This window comes from Bombus vosnesenskii, unplaced genomic scaffold (genome assembly GCF_011952255.1).
Source record: "Bombus vosnesenskii isolate JDL3184/JDL3185 unplaced genomic scaffold, Bvos_JDL3184-5_v1.1 scf7180000014105, whole genome shotgun sequence".
In the NCBI taxonomy this organism is placed as follows: domain Eukaryota; kingdom Metazoa; phylum Arthropoda; class Insecta; order Hymenoptera; family Apidae; genus Bombus; species Bombus vosnesenskii.
The window spans coordinates 5,047,118-5,075,113 of NW_022883371.1; the positions used below are offsets into that span (position 1 = coordinate 5,047,118).

The following is a 27,996-nucleotide window of genomic DNA, read 5'->3' on the forward strand; positions in this document are numbered from 1 at the left end:
TTATGTTGTTAACTTATCACCTAAAAAATTTTGCATGAAAATCCCGAGTCTATCGATTAGTCGTAGATATATTTCTCGTTTCAATTTCTTCGATACAAATTTTATACAACCAACGTCGAACAGTTAGGAACATCCGAGAAGCACGTTTGAAAATCTTCTATCAGAATCAAAAGATCATTTGATCGTATAAGGCTATTAAATTAAACACGTGGATAAAAAACAAGGTGATCGATTGATCGCGTGCAGGTGGAAGCATTGGATAACGTTCTCGAGCGGATTACAGCCGAAGGATTGCATTCGCGAATTTCCCTGTGTTTACGAAACGTTCGATCGCCCATCCGCAAACAAGATGCAGATCGCGGGGTTGTGAACGAGCCCTGTTCCCTCTGTTAATTCCCCTCGTTCCCTTGATTGCACCCGCTCAAGAGAACCTACAGGAAGCTGTTAGCCCTGTGTTGTTATGCGCCAGACATAGTGCACACTGTGACGGACGGCAAATATTCTGCTTCTCCCGAGACGCCAACGCGTGTTTGATGCCTCAGCTTCTCTACACACAATGAGAAATTCCGGTGTTTCGGGTTGATGATGGTCAGAATACATGAAAGTTGGAAAGAATTGAGCGTACGATCAAGCAGATGAAGGTTGAAGTCCAGATGTGCTCAGATTTTAACATCGTTTTGTTGTGAAATTTTCTTTGGAGGTTTCTTAAATTGTTGAATACAAATATTGTATGGAATTGTATAGCATGTGCAAGTATATATCATAAAATATTAGAATTTAGGTATTGTTAGATAAGATGGTAAATGGATTTTTGGCGATGCTCCTTGGGAAGTTGTTAAATCGTAAAATGTAAATGGTATATTTTAGTAATGGTAATTTGTGAAAGTCAGCGCATACGGTTGATTAAGAATATGAAGATTGGATTGTAGGTGTCGAGGTTGGTAAAGTTTATTGGGAAGTTATTAAATTATGGCTATGTGAACAATGTGTTTTCGTTTCTGTGGAAGTTAAGATGTTTGATTAATTCAGCAGACGAATGTTGTCTTTTAGGTATAAGAGTGTAGTATGAAGTTATGATTGAGTTTTTGCCGAAGATATTTTTTCTTGTAAATAATGAAATAGTGAGATGTGAAAATTACAAATTCTGCTTATGTATGATATATATTCTTTTCAACAGTTTTCTTTGAAAACTGTTAAACGTTAAAATGTGAATTCTATATTTTCATAATGGTAATTGCTGGACCTTTAATATCATTATATCATATTACTATTACCATTGCTTTCTCTCATCATTTAATTATTTATATCATAAATTTCTCACTTCATAATAAACTCACTTCATAATCAATTCCATGGCCACGAAGATTACCAACCGTTCAAAGTGAAGCTCGTGAGATAAATTTCAGTGCTTGGAAATGCATCCTGCAAGGGCAAAAACCGAAGATCGTTTCGTGCAACAGTTCTCTTGTTCGCAGTTTCCGTTCGATTCCAGTCGCGTCCGACTAGATTCCATCGTAACGAGGAGTCGGACGAGCCATTAGGTCGACGTCGCGACCGACGACGTCTCCGGAAATTGGTTGTTTCGATCGGAGTTCGGGTGGCGCGCGTGCGGCAACTCATCGAGTACCGGGTGTCTCGTTCCTCGGCCGTTTTTACCGGTGCACCGATCACCGGGGAATCGTTGGAACGCCGGACGACCGAGAAAACGATATCTGTCAGAGGCACGTGCGACGTGACGTCGTTTCGACGACCAGGTCGCTGTTCCACGCTCGTTCGTTAGAATTTCGACGCCTCTGCCGTCCTACGATTGAATCGTCAGTCGTCCTGTCCTCTTAATATTTAGGAACGTCGTTTAGTTTCATTCGACATATCTATTATTTTTATTCTTAAAGCAGAATTTGGTTTCTTAGTTTCTTTTATTTATTTATTGGCGAGAGATGCTTCGAATTTTCCTTTTAATTTAATACAAGGATGCTTTTCAGTAAAATTTTCCCTTCTTCAATTTTCTTTCATCCTCTGCTTGCCTCTATATAATCTAATCGCGTATCTTATTCGTTTCAATCAATCAATTTATATCAAACAAACATACATATCCCTAAATAGCTTCGTTTCGAGCATTTTTAAGATTGTTCAAATAACAGGCTAGTATTTTCTCCGTACTAGAATATTTAATAAAAAGATACTTTATAACGAAATCTTTCACTTAACATTCTTACTCTTATTGCAGTTATATGAAATAAATATAGGCATTTCCACAATCTGCGCTATGAGAATCGTCGGCTCGTAAAACAAAAGAAAAAAAAAAAAAGAAAATAGCAATTATTTTTTTTTATAGGAATTAAACAATAATACAACAATATACAAATAAACAATATACAATAATATAATAGTTATATGTATAATAATAGTGTTGAGAATTGTGGATCTTAATTGCCGAAATAAAAGTAAAGGAACACTAAGGTTACACTTAGAATTCATATTAAAATAGTTATAGATTTATTTAATAAATGATTTCCAGGATCTTCGTCGATATATATTTGCACGCGTCTCAGCATTCTTTTTGTCTCGCCATCCTCCATACCACACTGCCAACGGAACAGTTACATTCATCCGTTTTTCATACACATATTTCCACACACTCATATTCACATACGTGTGTCACTACTACGCGGCCAATCTAGTCTAGCACACAAAATTATACATATCTCAATCAATAGTGTATAATTATAAACGTAATATACAATATTTTCTTTAATAAGAAACAACCTCCTATTCTAATGATAATTACGATGATAATAACGAATGATATTGCGTTGGCAACTGATTGCGGATTTTGTCATTAGGTGGTAATGACAAATAGCTCGTGTAAGCTTCATCTTCATCTTTCTCGATAAATGCGGATTGAAGAGCTTACAATCTACGTGGACTAATCGTGGAAACAGAAATTGTGTAGCTAAACCAACATTGTTCTATTTGGATCGTTCGAATCGCATTGTGTGGTCGTCGTTGTCGAACGATAATGAGCACGCGCCCTAGGGAATAATGCGATCTCCTCTGTTTCTATCGCGACGAATTTCGGTAATCCGTGGCGTTTGACGTTCAAGATATCGCGATTGGTCGGGGCTCCAGTTTACCAGCTAATTAGCGATTTCCGGAAGGACGACGCGTGCGTGTCGCAGCTGAATGCGCATTTCAATGCGTGCTGTTCCAATTAACCGGTGGCCCGGCCTACCGGGTTAATTGGCCACTGATGATCGATAGACGCGTTAAAAACGCGCCATGCTTCGACTCTGTAGAAACAGCGGATGCTAGAGAAGTTCACCGTGGAATAGAAAAATTGATTCACGGTGTCGTTTAGAATCATTCGAGCGGTTTTATTTAATATTTGTTGCTCGAATCTTGAACATTATTTCGTCGATTTTGTATTGAATTTTAATTTTATTCGCATTAATTAAATTGTAAGTTACAGGTTGGATATAGTTCGCTTTTATAGTTAACTTTTGTATATTTCTAAAAATGAAAACTCGCTATGGATTTGTGAAGACAGTTCACGTTGTTATTTGAATACGTTTAAAGTAGCTTTGTTTGATATTTGTTACTTTAATCTTGAATGTTATATTGTTTAGTTTTTGCTGGATATTTAACGACGAACTACATTTTTCAACTATGGACGATCAATTGCAAATTTTTTGCCGATAATCTGTGTAAACTTTTACGAGGTAGAGGTAGTGGATTTTAGATGGAAGATATTTAGTATATGTACAGTATATAGTATAAGGAAGATACGATTATCTGTGTATGTAGCAGTGAGAAAATTTTTCTTTCATTTTTTAATCTTGCTAATATTATTTAGATCTTTATCGTCTTTATTAAAATTTTGTAAAATGTTGCAGCGTGTAGCGTTTACTATTTAAAAAAGGGAAACAGTTTTTTATAAACACATTTTTATAAAATAATATTATTATAAAATAATTTCATGGAATAGTAGAACCTTCATTTTTGAAAACAGTTTACTTGTAAAATTAATTTTGGAGAATATCTAGATATTGTTCTTCTGATAAACGATAATATGATCTTGTCATAAATTAATCTATTTTTATAATTTAAATGTACTAGAATAATTAATACTTCTATATCATTTCCTTTATTACTATAAAAAATCGAAAATTTAAATGAATTAATCGATTAATTCTTATAAAAAGAGCTAATTGCTATTTTCTTTTTTTCTGTTTTACGGGTTGACGATTCTCATAGCGCAGATCGTTCTCAATTATATACCAATGGTTTCACGATGCTGTTTTATATGAAATTATTAACCTTCGTTTCCTCGTTGCTCTTGTTAGGGGAAAAGGAAGTAAGATGGAACTCTGTCGGGAATTAAATGATTTCTTTAATTCGCTATTTCGAGGAGCGCCTGGAGCAGTTGATGAGAAAAATACTTAATTTTCTGGTCGGAATTGAAGGAATGGGAATCACTTAGGCTATTATAAATTTGCAGTCTGATAACTAGTTTCTTTTTTGGTGGAAGATAATTCGAGAATTTATAAAATGATGCAAAGAAATAGTCAAATAAGTCACACTGTAATTCAATTAATTATTCATTCATATAAATTAAACTCAAATAGAGTAACAATTTAACCAAAGAAGTTTAGCAGCTGCTAGATGTATTGGTAGGTAAATATTAAAAATTGGCAATTTAACAAAGTGGCGAAAAAGTGGTAAACAACATTGATCAATCTCATAAATTGATTTCATATTTATGTCATCGTCTTACAACAAACCGATTTAAATAAACTATTTATTTCTTGACAATCGAATATTAATCGTATGCTTGCTTTGATTTTTGAGAGTGTTCTTCATAGATGACAGCTTAAGAGAGCTTAATGAGAATAATTCGTACACGAAAAAGTTATACAAAGTTTATATTTTAAACTATAAACGATTTGATAATATTTAAGACCATTATTTAAGAATCAAATGTAAGATTTCAATTTAGGAGTTTTTTCAATTTTTTGAGATATAATACGCATGATGTAGAAAGTTAAAACGCAACATTTCCAGGGACTGAAACTCCATTTCTTGAGATTTAAAATACTAAAAATTCGGATTAAGTTCTAACGTTCTGAGGCTGAAGATTAAATTGTATTAAGATCCAATTCCCAGAGATTTTAAAGCTACAACATAGAGATTCCAAATCCCTTTTACAAGTCTCTTTCCCATGTTGCTACTGCAATCCATCGATCACATCCTAGTTCTGTTCTTCTGCTATCCTCTTTACGAGAGTCTCAGATTCAACAATTTCGAACAACAGGCACGCAAACACGATAAAACAGTCTTCCTAGCAGTGAAACGCTTTTGAAATAACTCCATTCTCGATATCAGCATCCGCTGTGATAAGTTGAAAATGGATTTGACCGGTTAATCCAAATGTCCAAATTGTCTATTTCCAAATACACATTATCATCTTGCTTTAGTATCATATTGTTTTACAAGTTTAGTCAAAAGGTTGGCATGAAATTGTAGGAGAAGTATTATGAATTCAATCATCTATGTATTTTTCTTTGTTTCTTTATTATGTTTTTTCCTACGTAAAACTAATTCACCAACATGGTACTTTATTAAACTCTACTAACATTATAGTGTCGTATTAACAAGCTTTTTATATTTCTTCTTTTTCGTATTTTATATATTTTTGCACATTGGATATACAATTTTGTATCCTTTAATTTTACGTAAATACATCAAAATTCATACTTTCGATCGTAATATTGTACTGGGATTTTATGCGGCTCGTGTACAATTGAAATACTAGGTTGTCCGAAAAGAATCTTTCTTTCGCAAACGTGTTTTTTACAACAGTGCACCTTCATATAAACGTGAAACCAAGCCTGTGAAATGTCGCGGTTTTTATCTCAACAGAACAAAATGGATCGTACGTAATTCGACAAAATAATATAAAACAAAAAACATTGTGCGTCTATTATTTCCTCATAAAACGAAAGAAACTTTTCGGACAACCTAATAGACGCTATGATAAGACAACGGTGTGCAAATATTTTTTTAGCCACTATATATGAAACGAAATCAGAAAACTGAATTACATTCATACGTATATTCTGTTGCAAGTGAAATCGATCGCTATTGTACGCTATACTATTGTACGTATATCTGGGATCTTATGCAAATTCAAATGGCGATTCATATAAAACTGAGGGAGGTTTCAATCGTCGTTCCACTGGCCGTAAAAACTGTCAGTTTTCGCCGTCTTTTATAAAAACTTCATAGCACTAACAAAGAAGATTTTACCTCTGCGAAAGTATTGCATTATGAGCATACAAGCTTCACTTCCTTTTAGTTTTAATCGTAAAGGATGATTCTCTTTACTAAAATTTCTTGTTCCATTTGTAAAGTAATTTTTGCAATGCGGAAATATTAAAAATATTTCTATGTTTGTGTACACGTGCACGCGACGAACGTAGTTGCAACTGTATGGGCTATTCCCTTTTTATCGCTAGAATTCTGTTTCTCAAATCTAATACTACAACCTAATACTTAGATGGAGTTCGCGTGAACGTTGATTCGACGATATGTGATTTCAATAAACATATTCTTTGTTAAGAGCATTTAATTTAGTTGTTGAATTGAACACATTAAGAGTCGATGGTGCTTTGATAGAATACTTGATTTGAAATTCTTTCCAATCAATTTATGTTATTGTGTCGTGCTTTTCAACACTACGGTTATACAAGCAGAGACAAAATATTCAATTAATATCTTTTTCATCGCTGTTCTTTCTTCTAATTTAGATTCTATTGGGTTGGCAACTAAGTGATTGCGATTGTGATCATTCCTTAGGTGGTAATGACAAAATCCGCAATCACTTAGTTGCCAACCCAACATAATTTTACACGGCTCATGGTATCAAATATCTTTTGCATTCTGCAAATCTTTATTTTGTCGCCGATTTGTGCAATGTTTTTCTGCTGGAATATTTATTATTTTGATACGAGTTTTGTTCCTTTGTAAGACAATATACATAGAAGTTCTTTAATGACATCATATCTACGCTAGTTCTAAATTGAGTTAGTAGTGGACTAGCGATAAACTCCAGTTACAGCAAAGAAATGTATCTTCAAGAATCGACAATTATACAATATTAGTTATATTTGTAAATACCGTGATCACTTAGTTTACCACGTTATTATTGGTAGCTTTATTTAAACTATTAATTCGTATTTCAAAACAATAAACTATTCGCACGTAACTCGGTCAACTGAGAGGAATGCTGCAAAATTCACCTCTTATTTTCTAACATTACACGTTCCTATCTCGAAACATCCATCCGTTGGCAAATATTTCCAATATTTCCTGGAATACAATCACAGTCATCGCAAAACGATTCTATATTCCATTCGATCTCTGACTGGCATTTCGCATGGAAGAGGCAAGAAAACCGGCAGACATTCATCGTTATTACCGTGATTGTTGACGCGTGGTAATTTACACGGCATCGAAACGAAGATTTTAATTAGAAAGTGAACGAGAGCGAATAAATAATATAACGTCGTTGAACAACGAGGCTCTGATTATCGATTGACATTGGAAATATCGATGCTTCTGTTTACGTGCCCCTTTCGTTGCTATGTCATTAAAATAATGTCTGATAGCTGAGAGAAGGTTTAAGAAAAAAAAAAAGAAAAAGAAATATAAAAGAAAATATAATTCTAAAATGTTGAGATCAAATTTTAAAAGAATGTACTATTTGTCAGAGCAAGCAAAAATATTAATAAATATGTGGATATAAATATCGTTAGATTTGGAGCTATAACAGGTTCTTATGAGTAAAGTTTTACTTTCTTGAGAATGTTATATAAGTAGACTGCGATTGCTTACGAGTATATGAGAAATTTTAATGCGGAAGGATGTATAAAACTCATATAATATGCAAGAATGTAAGAGTAGAATATGTTAAGCGAAGAAGCAGCTATTTTAAATATAGAAAGATGAATGAAAGAAATTATAAATTCATGTAGTATCGGAATACTTAGACTGTAGTAGAAGATGCTGGGTACGGCCTATTTTTCTTCTCACTTTTATATTGTAGTATCGTGGAAATTAAAATATAAATTTTTCTTACAATTACTTACAATTTATTAACAATGAATTGAATATACAGGTATTAATTGGACAGAAAACGATGTTTGTTTAACTGAAACTAAATGCGATACTCGTATTTATCTCAAATAACTTTACAGTTATTTGGCAACTCTCGTCACAACGAATCTAACACTCTTTTCTCTCTCTCTCTCTCTCACTAGCACAACTCTCTAACACCTCTATAACACTGACACAACTCGATCAATTCTCTCAACCCTACTTCTCTTCGATGTCTCGATCAACTCTGACTCTTGCAACACACTCAACTTTTCGACACGCATACTCTGACCTCTCAGTGACCTCCTTGAAACACATCCCGTCCTTCTGCTCTAACGTTGTTTGTTGTTTTTCTCATATCTCTGTAAGAACTAGGTGATTTTAGACACATAGGCGCTCTTAAATGTAAACGAACCTCAGAAGGACGACGTACACGGTTTTTTCTATTTTCAACCGATCTCTAATTCAAATTACTTTACGATATTACAGTATCGTGAAAGAAAAATCGGACTCCGGCGCCGGGATTCGAACCCGGGATCCGAACGTTCGTAACCTAGGGCGTTAACCACTGCGCTGCCGTCGTCCGACACTAATTAGTGTCGAGTGGTGGTATTTGCTATCGAGTGCCGCCACAGGCCTTTTTTTTGCACGATACTACATTCATTTCTACGCTGATGGAATTAATTAACATAATAAATAGTGATAATAATATGCAAGAATGTCTGGAAGCTCGAAGGTATTTATTGTATTTGCCATAGTATTTAAAGAACGAGACGAATCTCTATTTTTACGTTTGCACAGATTTGAAGATAAAGAAACAGCAATTGGTTCATACGGTAACATAGCTAATTTTCTTCGACAATTTGTATTTGATTTGTCACCAATCCTTTGCAGAACTCTTTCTTCTAAGTGAATGCTATAATTATCGATCTTTAATGTAAACCTAGATATATTATACATAATAAATTAGAATTAAAGCTATGACAAAATGAAACATAAGAAAACAAAAATATCTTGCTATTTCAATAAAAGTAAACAACTGTACTATGGAAAACATTCGCGTACTTTTACTAATTGAAAAAGCAAACAGTCTGATATCAGTGTCTGATGAACGATAGAATTGGTTTATTAGAAAGCATTGAAATCGATTATTCCGAGCGCGATCGGTAGATGTACAAGATAGAAAAAGAGAGAAGGAAAGAGGACGCGTGCAAATCGACGGATCTATCTCGATTTTAATTAAAATGGATTCACGCTGCAATCAACCGTTTATTTATTAATTAACATCGTCGATGTTTCGGTGGTTGCGTGGTATACCGTCAGGGATCGATCGTGATTTCCAGGAGGCAAAAATAATTGAAAATTATGCGCGGTCGTGGTAACAAATTGAAATTGTGAAAAACGGAAACGATTAAACGGCGAAGATCGGAAAAAATCGGTGACCCGAACGTCGCTCAAAATACAACCTCGATACAGTTTCCAGCTATTTCGTCGATAAAAAATATGGATTATATTGGATGGGTTCTCAGAAAGTAAAACTTGATAGTATTTGAAATTTTTAATATTATTGTTCGATAGTTTGAAGGTATTTTCTGATCGCGTTTTGGATATTTCCACCGATTTGAATCAGAATATTAATCATATATAGAAAATAAAACTTGACGATGTTTGACATTTCTTGTGCCATTCTACAATTCGAATTTGAAACAGCTGTAGTTCGTAAGATCGATATTAATCGCATACGCACCTAGTTATGTGGCAATAAGTATAGAATGTTTATGTATTCACGTAAAATTTGAAGGTGAAAAAATGCACAGTACACGTGTACCTAAAGATGTTCAAAGTATTTTTGTACGATCTTCCATGTTTTGGAGTAAATTAATATAAATCGAAACAAGAATATAAATAAATCAGAATTGTAATTTATACTATTTTCTATGCAAAAATATATTATTACGATGTCGAATATCGCACTAAACTATCGTGCAACCCCTTCTCAGACACAATATCCAATATCGTCCGCGATATCCAAGAACAATATTCAATATTTCTTGGAAAGATCGCAATACATCCATACAATCGTCTCGTCTTCTCTTCATAGTGCTCACGCTTGTATATAACAAATTTCGGATTTGCTAGTTTATACTTTTCTGCGTGTTCTGTACGAAGAAGAAAAGAAGTGGAAGGGAGAGAATGGAGAGAGAAAAGTTCGAGGATGTCGATACAAGAGTCACTCGCACGCAGACGGCGATGACTTGGGGACGGGCAAGAGTCTCGACAAAGTAATTCCCATTGTACGCGAGCAAATACACGGGGAGGGCCACTTAACATCGCCACTTTTCAGCGACCCTTTCATCGCGCATTGTATCAGAAAACCGGCGCCGGATATACTCGTACGATATCCACCCTGACGCTTCCTGTTTCCGTTGGGTTTCCTCCCTTTTTTCGAACTTCCTAGGTTAGAACGCTTCAAGTAACTTTATTCAAGCTATTTCACGCTTTACGACGCGTTACGAATCAGATTCTGCTTTTTTGAAAATTTCTACTGGTAGGAAGTTTTATGGATTTATTTGGTTCGTTTTTTTCTAATTACGTGTATCTCGTTTTCTACGTAGTTCTATCTATTTCCATGTCATTTACGATTTTACGAAATTTACAGAATAATTTAATACGACAAATTTTTCTATATTTCTAATTCGATAAGTATAAAATATCTACTTCTTTTTTTTTGTATTCTGATATGTTTCTATAGCGCGATATAATGACGTGCAAGTTATTCTATTTCTCGCTACGATTCGTTGGTTCGAGTTGAGTCTGAAGCAGAGCAAGGGTAGAAGCAAAATTTTGCAACAAATTGCTCGTTGATTATGGAAATTGCTTTCCTAGCCGGCCACCACTACGCTTTCGCACGAGTTTATGTTGATAGAAGACGGAGAATCAATATTTTGTCACGCGTTGCTTCAACCTCTGAGAAATCTCGATTTTAAGGTAAACTAACAAACATTTTGCGTACGCGATGAGGAACGTGGGAGTATTTTCTGAAGTTTACTTGTGGTCAGCGAGTGAAATGGTAAAAAGATGTTTCTCATAAATGCGTTGTACATTAAGGAAAATTTGCATGCCAGATAAATTAAGATTTTAACTTTTATTAGTCATTTTTCTTGTAATTATAATTAATCTAAATTAAAAAAAAAAAAATAGAAACGAAACGACATAAGATAAAAAGATAATTCTGTCAAATATAGATTTATAAAATGTACCAATAATTTCTTCACGCGGATATATGCAAAAATTTATCACAATTCTTTCTTTTTTTTTCATAATTACAAACCGTAAATTTTCTCCTACGTATCTTTTATTATTTTATTACTCTTCGGATCCTTAACTACGTATCCGTATTCCGACTAAAAAAATATAAAAAATTTCTTTATTTCCTTCTTGCTTCGTTCCTTTCTTATCATATATTCGTTTGCGTGAATAATTTTATGACTCTAACTTAATGATATAATTTTCAAACTGAAATAGCGTCTTTTCAACTGTTAATTTCCACTAAGATCAATTTGATCCATCGAAAGCGAAATTTTAAAAGGAGATGGAATTTATATAGATATCTAAGTTTGAAGTGAATTCGTCTTGTCGATAATTTGATCAAAGATGCACGTGCTTTCCCAGGAATGTTGCAACAGAATTATGTACGATATATAGTTGGAAGTTGAAATATACAGTCGTGTCGGATTCACATATCATTTCCTGTCACGTTTATCTGGTTGAGAGTGTATTCTCGAGTTGACAAATTAACAGAAGCAGGATCACGGTGCGAAGTTATTCGATGATTCGACGAGTTAAGCAAAGTTTCGTCTCGCTTGAGACGCTTCGTTTTCCTGTTCAGAGTTACGAACGTATTTGACTGTCACGTTAAATGTCAAGACACGTAGTTCGTACCTTAGTATTCTCTCTCGATATCTCGTGAAAATTTGAAATAGATGCTTCTACGGTTAAGTGTAAAGGATTTTACAAATTTCGTGTATACGCGTTGCTATTCGAGGAAATTTCAAGGTGTTGAATGGAAAATTGTAAGTCTAAATTTTAGAAGATGCAAGTCTTTAAATTTCTTATTTCTCGATATTTCAAATCTTCCAAATCTTCGCATTTTTAAATTCCCGAATTTCCAAAATTGCTAGTACTCGAAGTTCTGTTACTTTCAAATTTTCGCAATTCTAAATGTCAACTCTTCAAATCCCGAAAATATCAATTTTCGTCACAAATGTCAAGTCCGACGTATGTTAAATTTATTTCTATTTTCCCGACTCTGATAGAAAAAATTCTTCTTCAGACAAACCTTCTTTCGTTTTGATTTTTCACCGATTATATGTGTCTCGAACTTTTAACTTCTCGTCCTATGTGGCTCATCAGCTTCGATAGCTGAATCAATTTGGTCAGCTAGGAAGTTGCAAAGACTCGCAAAACTCGGGACGTCACGTCGTGCGAACAATTGGGACGTGATGCACACCGATAAGCGTATTATCGAATTAATTCGACGCGGTCAACTTTCTTGTCGATGGTTTTGTTTTCTAATTTCTTCCAGTTTCGAAACGAAGCACGTGTCTCTGTGAAATTAGCCGCGCTAATTTCCAGAATAATTGACCAAAGCTCCGATCCTTTCTCCGACTCTTTTTATTACAACGAATTAAATTGATTCTTGATCTCGCTATTTAATTATCGAATTTTCATTAAAAGGAAGAAACGTAAAAAGAAAGAGCATAATAAAGCAAAAGGAAAATAAATTATGGAGGATTCTGTATCATATTTCCATGCTGCTCACCTTCTTCCCAATTCTACTTTTCCAATTTAATTTAACGAAATGTATCTACCGATTGGTCATTGCTAATTTTATAGATAAATATTCACAGTGCTGATTGATTAAAGTTGAGAATCATAAAAGTTCAGTGCATTATTATTGCAATAGAACAGTATAGGTATTTGACAGAAAATAATACGTTTCTTAAACTTGAAGTATCTTTACTATTCATAACTTTTTACAGTTACCAGTTCTAGCCATGCTAATATTATATCCATATTAGAGAATCATCAAAGGCTTATAAAAATAAATAAATTAATAGCATAGACACACGATTATATTAAGTATTATATATGTCCAACAAAAGTGATATGTAAGCCTAAGGACATATTTTGAAGAAGCGGCCATTCTGACCAACATCACAGTAACTTGGATAGATACCCAGCATATTTGCAGTTCATCGACTGCGTGTGTCAAATAAGTCGACAGGTTCCCATTGCGTTTAACGCACACTTTCTATCGATATCACGGTTTTTCGTTACTTATACCTTTGTACATTTAGCATATTTTCATTTAGCGGGTATATGAAACATCGTTGTACGTTTATTATAATCATCGCAGTCATAGATACAGAGAGATGTGGAATAAAAAACTGTCTAGTTATGATTCTACGTGAGTAGAGCCAGTTTTTATCGTACCAGTCTGTTTGCAGATTGTTCTAATGCAACTCGTTAGCATGAGATGTATCAAAGCATGGAAAAGTTTGTATCGTAGATATTCACACTCATTGCAGTATGCGACAGTTGGTATGCAAAACATTGTTGTGACTTGTTTTTCACGGGTGAACTTGAATCGTTGTTTATGCGTTTTTTAAATTGTCTTCTCCAAAAGTTTTGTTTATTTACGAACAAGAAAACTGTTAGTTTCAGGAATATCTCGAAAAACAACTCGAAGGAGGTCGCCGTGAACAGGCTACTCGTGGAAATCGATCAATGACGTTGCTGGCACTGCGTAGGACATATTGCTTCCTTTGCTCATAGCACAACAAACATTTTTTCGTATCTTTCAGTGATGTGAAATTATTTGTATATAAGCTTGGTGTTTTCGCTCGAATTACTTCGCTACGTACAAAACGATAGTTGATAAACAAAAACATTTGCATCTTTTGTGCGAATGATTTTATAAATTGATCCTCCTCCCCAAGTTTTTATTATGAAATATTGAATAAAATTGTGAATGTTTCCTGAAGCAACGAATCACATTACGCGCACAGAGTATCGTATTAGAACGAAATGTTTGGAAATTCCGACTGCTTGTGTAATGTGTGCGGTCGCACGAAAGAGCGACTTCTTTTCATTAGTTTACTAATTAGAAAGCTTGGAAATATTTATCACTATATATTTATTTATTTCGTTCTTTTCTGCGAATGATTGTACAGTCGAAGGAGCGACATAAACGGTATTTCCGTTGCTGCGGTTAACGGAATAGAGATGATGAAACTAATAAGAACTATCATAGAAAACATAGCGCCCTGAAAAATAAAGGACACGTTATTACGTCATGCTAACACGTGTTCGAATGATATTAGTGTATGTACTTACAAACAGGATCTCATCAGCGAGTAAAGGATAATTACGTACGGAATATATCGACATTACTAGAACAGGATGTATGAGATAAATAGTATACGATAATTTACTCAAACGAGAGAAGATATCTAGCGATAAGATCTTGTTCACGATACCTGCAAACATAAAGAATATATTTTTACAATACGAACAATGACATTATTGCATTAGATGGCTGACTTAAAAAATATCTACTTACCGCCATTATTCGTAGTGCATGCAACTACAAGCCAAGCAATACCTAATGCCCAGCATGTTCTACTGAGGGCCAAATAAAGAACGGAGAGACCAAAGGATATGTTCCTGTTCGCGAGTCCGAAGAGAATCGAACAATTACATAAAATTGCCACGGACCAACCAACGATTAAGGTTATCTGAAACATAAATTTAATCACGCTATTGAAAGATGCAGAAAAATATAGGTCTAACGAACAAACAGTATACATTACTTTTGAAAAATGCAATTTGTAATTCCATTTTGTAAGAAGGTGGCATGTGGCCATTCCTATGAGATATGGCGGTATTCTACACCACGGTCGTATATAAATCTCTGACATCGTTCTATATTGTCCGTCTAGTCTACGAAAGTTAATGTAACGTATATTTACAAATTCCTTATGTTATAAAGAATGTTAAACATTTTGTATGCTTACGTAGGCTGGTAATTAAGAGTGTATCCCGTGTAAACGAGTGATCCTATCGATGAGAGTAGCGTAACAATGCCTATGCCCATGGCGATATTGTAATGCCTGAAATAATTGATTTTAGAGACCAGGTACGACTAGACACTGAAGGATTAAAAATCGAAATTAGAAACTCACGTGATCGATAACATTAGGAGAAAAGTACCAAATACGAAGAACTGCATATCATTGGGCAAGTACCAACTCCATGTGAGACACTGCAAACAGTATTTCTCTCCGAAACGATTCTTTCGTAGTAACGCGAACGATGTTTGCAATAAATTATCTAAGAAAGTATACGTACTAGCTCATTCCACCTGTAGAAGTTGTTGAAGTAAAGTATGTTAGTCCACCAATATTTGGAACACTTAGCATTTGGATACTCAGTGGAAAGAAGTATGGAGACATGATCATGCCAGGTAAAATTCAATATCACTATTAGTATAACGACGAAATATACAGGTGTAAGCCTTCCAAGTTAATGTATTTATTTTATCATCAAAATCTCATCGATAGAACAAATTTAGCATTGATACTATACTTTACCTTATATATCGTTTGACAATCTTTTGAATAAATTCATTTATCCTTCCTGCCATAGGCGGGGTTCCCTTTTGTTTTCGTTGTCCGTTCAGAAATGTATATGACAATAGAAAACCACTGATGAAGAAAAACGTATCCACCACAAATACGAGGTTTGTTATGACATGCCCGAATAAATCATCTTTTGATGCAATGCGCGCTTTGTTACCTGTGCACGTGATTGTATGAAATGGATAAAAAACAAACTTGTTAGATTAGAAGCCGGATCGGGTTAGCAGAATTAAGGAACGATTAAAATTCATTTCTTACCCAAAACATGACCTGAATAGGTGGCTGTGTGGTACAGAATAAGTATCAAGGTTCCTAATATTTTCATTCCGTGGAAAATACGGAAACCATCTGCACCCTTTTGCTGTTTAAATATTTGCTTTACATTGGCGGTGAATGAAAAACACAGAAGATATTGGCCGATACCGTTCTGTTGCTTCGACTTTTCGGTTGCCGGTTCTTCGTCAACGGTTTCGCATTTATCTCCTATTTCGTTTTTCACCTCTGTTCGAAGTTAATCATACGTTACATAGATTATTATGAAATAGGCTGGAGGCGATAAGGATCAATAAGATTGGTTATTTGAGCGAAATTATTTGTTAAATAATATTTTAATACCACGTATCGATGTATGTATGTGTGGCTTACCGTGCATGATGTTATTTGCGACCGTAAGGCATATCCTTTCGTTCTTTGAACGCTTTCGATGGACGAAGACGTCGTATATTGTGGCTGCTACCACGATAACACATAACAATAGCAAAACTCCTCTGTAATAATTATTAAAATTATTTTATTAAATGTTTAAAGAGTTTTCCATCCACCTCCAGACACACATTTATTCTTGCGATAATAGCTTTGTTAACATTTCATAACATTGCTAGAGTTAGTTAGTTGGTGTCATTGACATCGCTTTTGCCCTTACGTAGCCCCATGAAACAGATCGACTAGTATTACATCAGGTGGCCTATCTAAAACCTAATTTTCAGTGCATAATACGTTTCTTTTAATATCTTTCAACACTTTCACGAAGCTAACTCCCCTTGCTTAAGGTATTTCCTCTTATAACTACTTAACTGTGCAAACTAAAAAAATATTTCAGACAAAGCTTGTAAAAATGAATTGATATAAAAGATTAGGTTGTTCGCGAACCACGGTTCCTTGCAGGTTTTTCATCTTCGTAATGAGTAACAATAAAAAGATGTTGACCTCAACAAACATTGCCACTCAATTTTACAAGAACATTCTTTTACAAATCTCCACCAATCCTGAGATGTAGAATCACGCTGCGGTAGCTTTACGCTTACTTTTTATACACCCTGTACATAGTACTTGAATCGTCAACAAAAATTCGAATTTGTAATTACTCGGTTGGAATTTACATACAGGATGGAGATGATCTTCGCAGAGAGAAGCCATTGATAATCATTCGTCAAGTCGGAGACTTCGATGAGCCTGAAGTGTATAGCAAAAAGTTTGCCGATGAGAAGAGTCTTGTCGTGCAATATTTTATCCACCATCGTGGCTACATCGCGTTTACTGCAGGATGCTGGTAAACAAAGTCCAAGCGTGATCAAATCCTAAAAAAACGCAATCTCTTAAATCTCTGATGGTCCATTAGGATTGTAAAGGGCTGTACGTGAATCTTATGGACTCTGTTAATCGAGTGCATCCTTAATCTGCTGTCTAAATGGGCTATATACTGATTGCAAGTAGCGTTACAGCTTGAATCATTGGAAATATAAATTTGAGATGCAACCTGTAAAATAAGAATGTGCTTACTTCGTCTTCTATTCCTACATGATATTGCACAGTGCTATAGTGCCGCATGCGTGCAATAAAAAAACGAAACTCAAAGGGTGGATACTCCTCGTTCGGGTTCTGGTATATCGAATCGTTCTTTTGTTTTTCCTCCGAGATAAGCAGCGTGCGATTTACAGAGAGGTTGGTGCAAACTAGACGATCTCCTAACCAATAATTGTTTCCGTTGATAAATCCCTCAGATGGCATGCCACTGGTGTCCAATGCTTAAAAAGACACATGCTACCATAATATACTCGAAACAGTTTGTGATAAAATTGGTGACAAGAATCTGAAGCGATGGGAGAATTAAGCTCACCGTTTGGACTTGCGTATTTAAAGCCATCAGTTGCAGTTGATCGGTAAAAGAACAACAACGGCGATCGCCGCTTCTACGCGCTTCGAACAAACAAATTAATTTGTTCTCAATCAAACTCAATTTTTCGCTTTGTTTTTGTGACACATCACCGATCCAAAACTATAATTTTCTACAGTTAAGACCTTTGTCGATCAAATACTCATAAGACTAAAATTTCAAAACCGCTTATTTTTGTTTTCTGGTCAAACTTAAAGATGGTATCTCGCTAGGAGTAGCCGTCCACATTTTATTTAGCAATTAAGTTAGGAAAATTTACCAAATGTCCAGTTGGACAAATTGTAAAATACAAATTAAACAATAAAAAAAGAAAGAAAATGTTTGTCTCTAATGATGGCAAGAGTTTTGCAGTCCGAATACTATACTTTATTCAAACTTAATTACAAACTTGGAATAATTACGAACAGGAATATACGCAGATAATTTCAACTGTCCATAATTATGAGATGCGCAGTAAGAGACTCAGTAAAAGCGATGACAGTTGACAATAAGATCTACGTCAAAAGTGTTAAAAATTCTGCATTCGATTAATACTCATTATTCTATACAATTCTATCAGTATACTATACGAGAAACGTTTTTGCAGGTGGGAAAATACGATTTTACATAATCGGAAATCGAGATTCGCTTCGCGAATACAATTCAGATTGATTCTTTATACTATTAAATTCGGAATATTCATTGAATAAATGAAACGTGAAAAGGACGAGTATAAAGCGAAGAGTTATATATATTATATATTATTATTTATATATTTCCATACATATATGCATGCTGTTTACCTAACATTCCAATTTTGTATTTTAAATTAATTTAATAAAACCTTCCTCGTGATTAGTCATCGTCGATATTCTAGATGAATATTAAAAGTGCTGATCAATTAAAGTTGAAAATCACAAAACATTGCTGCATTATTCAGACGATTGGGATAGAACAGAACGGATAGAATGAAAAAGCAACGAAGTGTGTTATTCGAAGTTAACCCTACGTCACATAAAAGATTCCCACGAAATAAACTCGAGGCGATAAAAATTAGTAACATCGGTTGCTCGAACGTGTTTAAATAATACTAAATACCAAGTACGTATCGTTTATCCTTCGTATTTTCATTCAGAAGCGCAACGATTTCATTTTCGTTGTTTACACGGGTTCGATGGCCAAAAATATCGTATGCTATGGCCGCTGTCACGGTAGTACACAACAATAACAAAACTCCTCTGTAATCAAAGTTTTAAGGTTTCTACTCGATGTTACTGTAAGATGTCTACTATCGATTAGGAGCTTGAAATTTACGTACATGATGGAGATGATCTTTAAAGAGAGGAACCATTGATAATCATTCACCAAATCAGTGACTTCGAGGAGTCTGAAGTTTATGGCAAAAAGTTTTCCAATGAAAAGCGTTTCATTATGGATGACTTTAGCTAGCATTATAGCTACATCGTGTTTGGTGCAGGATGCCGGTAAACAAAGTCCAAGTGTAATTAAATCCTTACAAAAACGTTCGTCGCAGACGTAAAATTCTGCACTATATATCTGATTCGTTATGCTAATCTGGTACATGAGATATGTACGTGCTTACTTCGTCCGGAATTTCTTGGTGATATTGCTCAGTGCTATAGTGTCGCATGCATCCAATAAAAAGAACGGAACGTAAAGGGTGGATGCTCCTCGTTCGGGTTGCGATATATCGTATTGTTCTTCTGTTTCCCCTCCGAGACAAACAGCGTGCGATTTTGAGAGAGAATGGTGTAACCTATACGATCTCCTAACAAATAATTGTGCCCTTTCACAAATCCCCCGGGTGGTACGCCACTGGTGTCCAAAGCTTAAAGAATATATGATACTGCGTTGGAAACATCTGATGATACAATTGGCGATAAGAATTTTAGGCGGTTAGGAAGTTGAATGCAGAACTTGGCGTTTCGTGTTTAAAGTCAGAAAATTCTGTTCGTTAGAATAAGAAAAACAGCTACTACTATGGCCGTCACCTTTCCGCACTTCAAACGAAGGAATAAGTTTCTTGCGCAAGGTGCGAAGAAAGTCTAAGGGTCGAGGTTCAACTTGACTTAAAATTATGCAGCTGATACAACCGCGACATAATCGTCGCTAGAAGAATTCTGGCGGTTGCATAAGAGTTGTTTTTACTGTTATTAATTTTTCACGGTGTAAATGCGTCTTAAATGCAAACAAGGGATGCGACATGTCACGAAACACAGCCACAAGCACGATGTATAGTTATTCGAATTCTATATCCGTTTATGTTTGTACGTTGGTATGTTATGGTTATACGATTATGTGTTATATATTTAATGTGATTTGTTTTATCCTTCCTTTTGTACGCAATTGGCCGGCAGTAGAAATTCATTCACACTACCTTAAAAGTTCTGTTTACCTCTTAGACCCCAAAATATCTGGTTGTCAACAGCATTACGAAATTCATCAAGCTCCGTCCGACATCTGCTGGAATTTAGAAGATCCACATTTTCCAAAACCGCGTACGCTGGAAGTACCTGCCTCATGGTCACTGGATCTAGCGTGGTCGCTTGTATTGACACGTGAAAGCTTGTTAAAGATAAAAGGGATAACCATATCCACGACGATAGTTTTCCGTACTGCATGATCTGGAATAGGATTTGCACTCGGATCATTGAAAATCTCTAATGAAAAAAATGGTCAACCATACAAATGACCATTATTCTCTCTTATACGATGAACTACATTGTAGCACTTTCGATACTATGGTCGATAATATGAATGAAAAGTTCAGTTTATCTATTGGGTACCAACATTTTTTAGGAAGATCGCGGAATAAGTAGCTGTATTCATCAAGGAACGCACAATTTATGACGTAGGACGCTGACAATCATTTCAATTATTTCATCTTCTTGATTATCGCCCAGTTACGGAACCCCAATTAAATTATTGCAGTACTGTTGTCGGCACGTGGCTTACCGAAATTATTAGCACGCCGATACTCTGTTGGGCAAATTTTCATTTTTTTCGGTTTTTCTCGGTCAGTATTTGATCGTTGTAGATATTTGTGACACAATACCGAACCTGCCAAACTTTTCTTTCTAGAACTAACGGTTCCCGAAATGCACCAATTTTGAAAAAAATTGTGGGGTGTCAACTTTACGGATGTTTTGTGCTCTTACAGTACCAGTTACCTCATTGCAGGAGTAGAATGGTATGTATTGTCGCTAATATTATAAATATTGATATGTGTGTGAATTGGAACCAAGGTGAGAAGAACAGCAAAGTGGGGCCATTTTCTACTTACATATTTAATTCATTTAAAAAATTAATACTCTAACAGAAAGTGTAACGACGGCGCGCGATACTGCAGACGTTTGTGCTAAGAGTTGCATCAAAAGAAACTTGGAAGTCGTGTTTTGTTTGCAATGTGAAGGAGAAAAACTTTGGCGAATTGAGCGATGGGGATGACATATACAACTTTATCAACAATATAAATTGAAAAAAGCATGATTTTCTAGTTTTCCTTGACGATATTCTCTGCAAAAATGTCTGCTTTTTTACTCCATGTCTGGTGGAGAGGATGTTATCGTAATAAGTAGTTTCAGTGAGACTCTATCTGTGAAAGTGAACTGTTCTTACGCAAAGTCTGGTGGAGAAGTTGACGATTCGAAGTCACGAACGAAACTGAATTAACCGTCTCTAATGTCGACACTAATCCTCCCATCGACGTTTCCATTTGATCGATACGAGGCTGCCGAATCTACTTACGCGGCATCCGTGCGCTGATTGGTTTCACACCGAATGCAAAAACTTCACAATTAGCATTTTATGATAAATTCATTCCTCAGTGTTCTTAGTCAGAATCACGATACTAAGTTCGATGGAACCGTCATACTCCGCTAAATTGAAAAATTACAAGATTGAAAAGAAAATTCGTCATAATGATGCATTTCGCTATTGAAACGACGATGCGCATAGAAATGCAAAATACTGCTATGAATGTTCAATGGAATGATTTTGGGTGTTACCGTGTCGTTCTCGCAAAGTTTTGTTTCTTCGGACGGAACAAGTTATTTCGGCCCATTTATTCTTGTAATGTTGGCTAATTCGAAGTGAAATTGTAACGCATAACTATTTAGGTGATACAGTCAGAGGTACAGACGGTAATTGAATCTTTTAAGAGACGCTACGAGAAAGATTTATTGCGATGTATATTATTATCCACTAATTGCTGGCGATAATGGTGTGGGAGTTTTACGATTTTATATAAGATTCAGTTTAAAAGATTGTATTTCTTTGTTGTGCAAAACGTGAAAAGTCGTACCACACAAACCACACCTAATCCGCGCTGAGAGTATGTCATGTAACCATCTAAATGAAAATGCGAGCCAAATTAGTTTTATGTATTCTTTCTGCAGACAATATTGACACGAATGAAGATATGCAGATACGTTGGGTTGGAATGATAGCACAAAACGTGACAGATGGAATACAATCATTTATTTTAGTAGGGATCATTTCGTTATATCTATGACGGATTGTGTTATTCTCTATATCTCCCGTAATTTTGATTCTTCTCGAATCAATTATCTGAAAAACAGCTTATAGAAACTTTTTTATCTCTCAATTAGTTGGGATAATTGACGTTCTCAAACTCCTGTATTGCAAGTAGTTATTCGTGACATTCATTTCCTTTCACCTCATATCTATTGAGAATCGCTTCTTACGAAAATAAGTTGCGAAGAGTTCCGATTGGATACCTGTTGATCCGTGACGTTATTGAAATTTGGTATTTTTACCTACCGTTGTATTGCTCAGTCTGTGTTCCATACTAATGTCCTGCATACTTTATTGTAGACCAAATTTAATACACCGAGGCAGAATTTCATCGTATACTTTATTTCATATTCTATATTTATATTACTATATTATTATATTATATTATTATATTATATGTTATATATTATTATTATATTATTATCCATTTATATAGATACATTTTTGCAATTTTTTATAGTTGAACCCACAAAATTCTGTCTCTCCTAGCATTAATAACGTTATGAAGCCATTGAACACTTATTCTATAGCTTAAAAAATTAACAGTTTTCTGCAATGATCAGCGATTTGTGACTCTTCTCTCTTTCTCTCACTTCTTATTTTGGCATGAATTTTTCGAGTCGCTACGTAACCCAGGTGCCAGTAGTAGTGGTCTCATCACTTGTAAAAAGAGAATGACTAATGACATTGAATCGAACATCCTCGCAAATTCCAAAACATTTAAATAACCAATCAGCGTGTCTTATCGTTGCCAACATGTCTCGTCCGAGATGTTATCGGACTTCTTTTTCGGATAAGTCTGCGCTTACGTTCAAATTGACATACCACATCAAACACTTAATATACCGTCCGCTTAAATTAAGTGTGACAGTTATTCGTACTGATAAATAATGTTTGTCAGCCTCCCTTCTTTGCAGCAAATAATCTTTGCTGCTACATCACTTTCTCGTCTCGAACACTATGTGCATTTAAATCCTGAATAATGGATTAGGTTTCGATCATTTTTTACTCATCTCATGGTTTTGTAATGTAATCTTGTATCATTATCCACGCGTTTTTTATTATGTTCTCTAAGGCTTTTGTTTTTAACACGCAAGGCAACTGGCAGTGTTAGGAACGAAAAACAACTGCGAGAAGGTCACCTGTGTACTGCACGGCAATGACTTTTTCTCCTTTTTCAATGATCTATATTTATTTGTATATGAGCTTATTTTTTCGTCAAAATCACTTTCCTATGTACAATATCCTCGTCAATAAAGAAGAACGTGTAAGATTTTGCCGCAAGTGATTCCCTTAATTAATTCTTCTTCCCAGTCATTTTAATAAATTAAACAACATTGTGAATAATGAGCCAGAAAACGTTATGAAACATTCAATTACATTAGGTTCAGAGATCACTGTCATAAAGATATGTTTTTCAATATTTCGACACATGAAAGGCTAAGTTCTTGTCATAAGTTTGATAATTGGACGACTGAGACTAATTTTTGCTACCAACTTCATTCGTTCTTCTTCGTGCACTAATATTCAATCGCAGAAGTGATATAAACGGCATTTCGATTGTTGCGGATAACAGAATAGAAGCACTGAAACTACAAGTAATCATTGCAATGGAGTAAATGCCCTGAAAAGCAGAAACGTTATTTCGTGATACTAACATTACGTCGAAATTACCGGAATGAAATAGTTTCATTATACTTACAAAGGTGACGATATTAATGTATAAAACATAATAATTTAAAGAGTAAGCCAAAAGTATAGTAACAGGGTTAAGGAGATAAGCACCATACGTTAATTTACCCAAAATAATGAAAATATCCAGCGATAAGATTTTGTTCACGATACCTGCAAACGTAACAAATATACTTGGGTGTAGTTCATAAAACGTTAAATAATTCGCATTATTCAAAGGGTGACAATGAATGACATTAACGTATTACTGAGTGACATGAAAAATATCTACTTACCGCCATTATTCGTAGTGCATGCAACTACAAGCCAGGCAATACCTAGTGCCCAGCATGTTCTACTGAGGGCCAAATAAAGAATGGAGAGACCAAAGGATATGTTCCTGTTCGCGAGTCCGAAGAGAATCGAACAGTTACATAAAATTGCCAAGGACCAACCAACGATTAAGCTTTTCTGAAACATAAATTTAATCACGCTATTGAAAGATGCAGAAAAATATAAGTCTAACGAACAAACAGTATACATTACTTTTGAAAAATGCAATTTGTAATTCCATTTTGTAAGAAGGTGGCATGTGGCCATTCCTATGAGATATGGCGGTATTCTACACCATGGTCGTATATAAATCTCTGACATCGTTCTATATTGTCCGTCTAGTCTACGAAAGTTAATGTAACGTATATTTACAAATTCCTTATGTTATAAAGAATGTTAAACATTTTGTATGCTTACGTAGGCTGGTAATTAAGAGTGTATCCCGTGTAAACTAGTGATCCTATCGATGAGAGTAGCGTTACAATGCCTATGCCCATGGCGATATTGTAATGCCTGAAATAATTGATTTTAGAGACCAGGTACGACTAGACACTGAAGGATTAAAAATCGAAATTAGAAACTCACGTGACCGATAACATTAGGAGAAAAGTACCAAATACGAAGAACTGCATATCATTGGGCAAGTACCAACTCCATGTGAGACACTGCAAACAGTATTTCTCTCCGAAACGATTCTTTTGTAATAACGCGAACGATGTTTGCAATAGATTATCTGAGAAAGTATACGTACTAGCTCATCCCATCTATAGAAGTTGTTGATGTAAAGTATGTTAGTCCACCAATATTTGGAACACTTTGTATGTGGATGCTCAATGGGAAGAAGTACTGAGACATGATCGTCCCAGGTAAAATTCAATATCGTTATCAGTATGACAACGAAATATGCAGGTGTAAGCCTTCCAAGTTAATGTATTTATTTTATCATCAAAATCTCATCGATAGAATCAATTAAGCACTGATACTATACTTTACCTTATATATCGTTTGACAATCTTTTGAAAAAATTCATTCATCCTTTTTGTTATAGGCGGAATCCCCTGATATTTTCGTCTTTCCTTCAGAAATGTATATGATAACAGAAAACCACTCATAAAGAAAAACGTATCAACCGATAATGTGAAGTTGCTTATGATTTGCAACAGTATAAGGTCGTCCATTGTATATACAAGCCATGTGTTACCTGTGTACATGAGTGACTGTATTAAAAAAATACATGATAGATCAGAAATCGGATCGGAGTAGTAAAATTAAAACATCGTTAAAATTCGTTTCTTACTCATAACATGAAATCCGAAGAATAATATGTGCCCCAGAATAATCCATACCATAGTCACCGTTTTCAAACCGTAGAATAAGCGTAGTTTATCTTCACTCTTTTCCAGCTTAAATATTTCCTCTACATTAGTAAGAAATGAAAAGCACAGAAGGCGTTGGCTGAAACGATTCAGCTGCTCCGACTCGCGGGGTGCCGATTCCTCATTGTCGGTTTCGCGTTTCTCATCTATTCCGTTGTTCAATGCTGTTGGAAGTTAGTCGTACGTTACATAGATTCCCATGAAATAAACTCGAGGCGATAATAGTCAGTAAGATTGGTAACGTGAGCGCAGTTTTAAGTAATAGTTAAATAATAGTTAATATAAAGTATCAATGTATGTGTAGCTTACGTATCGCGTTGTTACTTTCGAATGTAAGCTTTCCCCCTTCGTTATTCAAACGCTTTCGATATACGAAAACGTCGTACACTGTGGCCGCTATTACGGTAACACACAACGATAGCAAAACTCCTCTGTAATCATAATTTTAACGTTTCTAGGTGATATTTTATCGGATGCAGATCTTGACCTATGTAATATATATCTGAAGTGACAAAAATTCAAGTTTCAAATTGCGAGTTTGAAGTGTACGTACATGATGCAGATCATTTCCGCAGAGAGTAGCCATTGACCATCATCCACCAAATCGGAGACTTCGATCAGCTTGAGGTGTATGTTAAAAAGTTTTCCAATGAAAAGTGTCTCATTACGAAATACTTTATCGAGCATAGTGGTAACATCGCCTATGCTGCAGGATGCCGGTAAGCAAAGTCCAAGCGTGATCAAATCCTAAAATGGATGCAGTTTCTCAATTTTCTGATCGTCCGTCGTGACCGTAAAAATTCGCACGTAAATTTCATGAAATATTTTAATATTAATGATATCATCTATCAATATTATTTTAATGCGATAAATGCTTAATTGACTGCAGAAACTGGCTACATACTGATTGTAATTCGCATTGCAACTTGAATCGTTAGAGATATACAATCGAGATACTAATTCTAAAATATCCATTTGCTTACTTCGTCTTCTACTTCTATATGATATTGCACAGTGCTATTGTGCCGCGCACGTGCAATAAAAAAACGAAACTCAAAAGGTGAATACTCCTCATTCGGGTTCCGGTATATGGAATTGTTCTTTCGTATTTTCTCCGATAGAAATACCGTGCGATTTTCAGAGAAAAGCTTGCAACCTAGTCGGTCTCCTAACCAATGGTTGTTTCCGACGACAAATCCTCCGGATGGTACGCCACTGGTATCCAATGCTTAAAAAACACATGATCTCTCATTGGAAACTGCTCGTGATACAATTGGTAATAAGGATCTGATGCGGTGTTAAAATTAATCGCACCGTTTGAAGCCAACAGCATCAGCTGATCGGAAAAACTATGACAACGACGATCGCAGCTTTTACACGCCCTGTACGAAGGAACTAGTTTCTTATGCAACGTATGAGGGAAGTCGCAATGTCGGGAAATGGCTCGATAAAAAATTACGCATCTTACACAATCACAACGTAGCGTGATGGTACCGTGATCAGAAGAATCTTCGCGGTTGCACAGGAGTTGTTTCTATTGTTTTTGATTTGAATTTTCCGCGGTATAAGCATGTTCATCGAGAACATGTCACGAAACACAATCGCAAACACGATATACATTTTTTTGAATCACGGTCGGTTATACGTATTTCGTTTGGTTTGCCTCCTTCTTTCTTTTTGCTGTAATTGACTGGCGGTAGCTTCGCGGAATCGAATTCGGCTATATATCTTAAAAGTTCTATTAACCTCTTAGAGCCCAAAGTATCTGGTTATCCACTGCATTCCGAAATTCGTCTATCTCCGTCCGACATCTGCTGGAATTTAGAAGATCAGCATTTTCCAGAACCGCGTACACTGGAAGTATCTTCCTTGTGGCCATCGGGTCTAGTTCGGTCGCTTTTATTGACACGTAAAAGCTTGTTAAAGATAGCAGGGATAACCATGTCCACGAAATTCTTCCGCACTTCATACTTTGAAATGAGATTTACACTTGAATTATTATAATTGACTATCGAGGAATATCGGCAGCCACGCGAATGTATTTTGTTTT

At 35.3% G+C, this 27,996-nt stretch overlaps 3 protein-coding genes across 7 annotated transcripts in view; 1 reads left to right on the plus strand and 2 right to left on the minus strand.

The window, feature by feature from the left end:
- Positions 1–27,996, plus strand: part of LOC117239573 (monocarboxylate transporter 10-like) — a 300,758-nt gene that overhangs the window by 62,401 nt on the left and 210,361 nt on the right. The gene's annotated exons all lie outside the window — the stretch shown is intronic.
- Positions 14,358–20,651, minus strand: LOC117239576 (nose resistant to fluoxetine protein 6-like). The gene is made up of 13 exons (XM_033505263.1): positions 20,426–20,651; positions 17,637–17,881; positions 17,241–17,434; positions 16,503–16,624; positions 16,116–16,358; positions 15,810–16,014; positions 15,568–15,733; positions 15,402–15,481; positions 15,234–15,329; positions 15,030–15,159; positions 14,780–14,954; positions 14,554–14,696; positions 14,358–14,483 (listed from the first exon to the last, which is right to left on the minus strand). The coding sequence occupies exons 1-13, from the start codon at positions 20,649–20,651 to the stop codon at positions 14,358–14,360; spliced, it is 2,151 nt and encodes a 716-aa protein (XP_033361154.1).
- Positions 24,047–27,988, minus strand: LOC117239715 (nose resistant to fluoxetine protein 6-like). The gene is made up of 13 exons (XM_033505513.1): positions 27,693–27,988; positions 26,930–27,174; positions 26,500–26,693; positions 26,256–26,377; positions 25,868–26,110; positions 25,564–25,771; positions 25,322–25,487; positions 25,156–25,235; positions 24,988–25,083; positions 24,784–24,913; positions 24,534–24,708; positions 24,269–24,411; positions 24,047–24,190 (listed from the first exon to the last, which is right to left on the minus strand). The coding sequence occupies exons 1-13, from the start codon at positions 27,913–27,915 to the stop codon at positions 24,047–24,049; spliced, it is 2,169 nt and encodes a 722-aa protein (XP_033361404.1). The 5' UTR covers positions 27,916–27,988.

Coding starts and splice junctions, on each gene's coding strand:
- LOC117239576 (XM_033505263.1), bottom strand. CDS start 20,651: ATGCAGTACGGAAAACTATCGTCGTGGATATGGTTATCCCTTTTATCT. Junction 16,359..16,502: donor CGCAAATAACATCATGCACG/GTAAGCCACACA, acceptor AACTTCGAACAG/AGGTGAAAAACGAAATAGGA. Junction 15,734..15,809: donor ATTGTCAAACGATATATAAG/GTAAAGTATAGT, acceptor TTAACTTGGAAG/GCTTACACCTGTATATTTCG.
- LOC117239715 (XM_033505513.1), bottom strand. CDS start 27,915: ATGAAGTGCGGAAGAATTTCGTGGACATGGTTATCCCTGCTATCTTTA. Junction 27,175..27,692: donor GATACTTTGGGCTCTAAGAG/GTTAATAGAACT, acceptor GTGTTTTTTAAG/CATTGGATACCAGTGGCGTA. Junction 26,694..26,929: donor ATATAGAAGTAGAAGACGAA/GTAAGCAAATGG, acceptor CATCCATTTTAG/GATTTGATCACGCTTGGACT.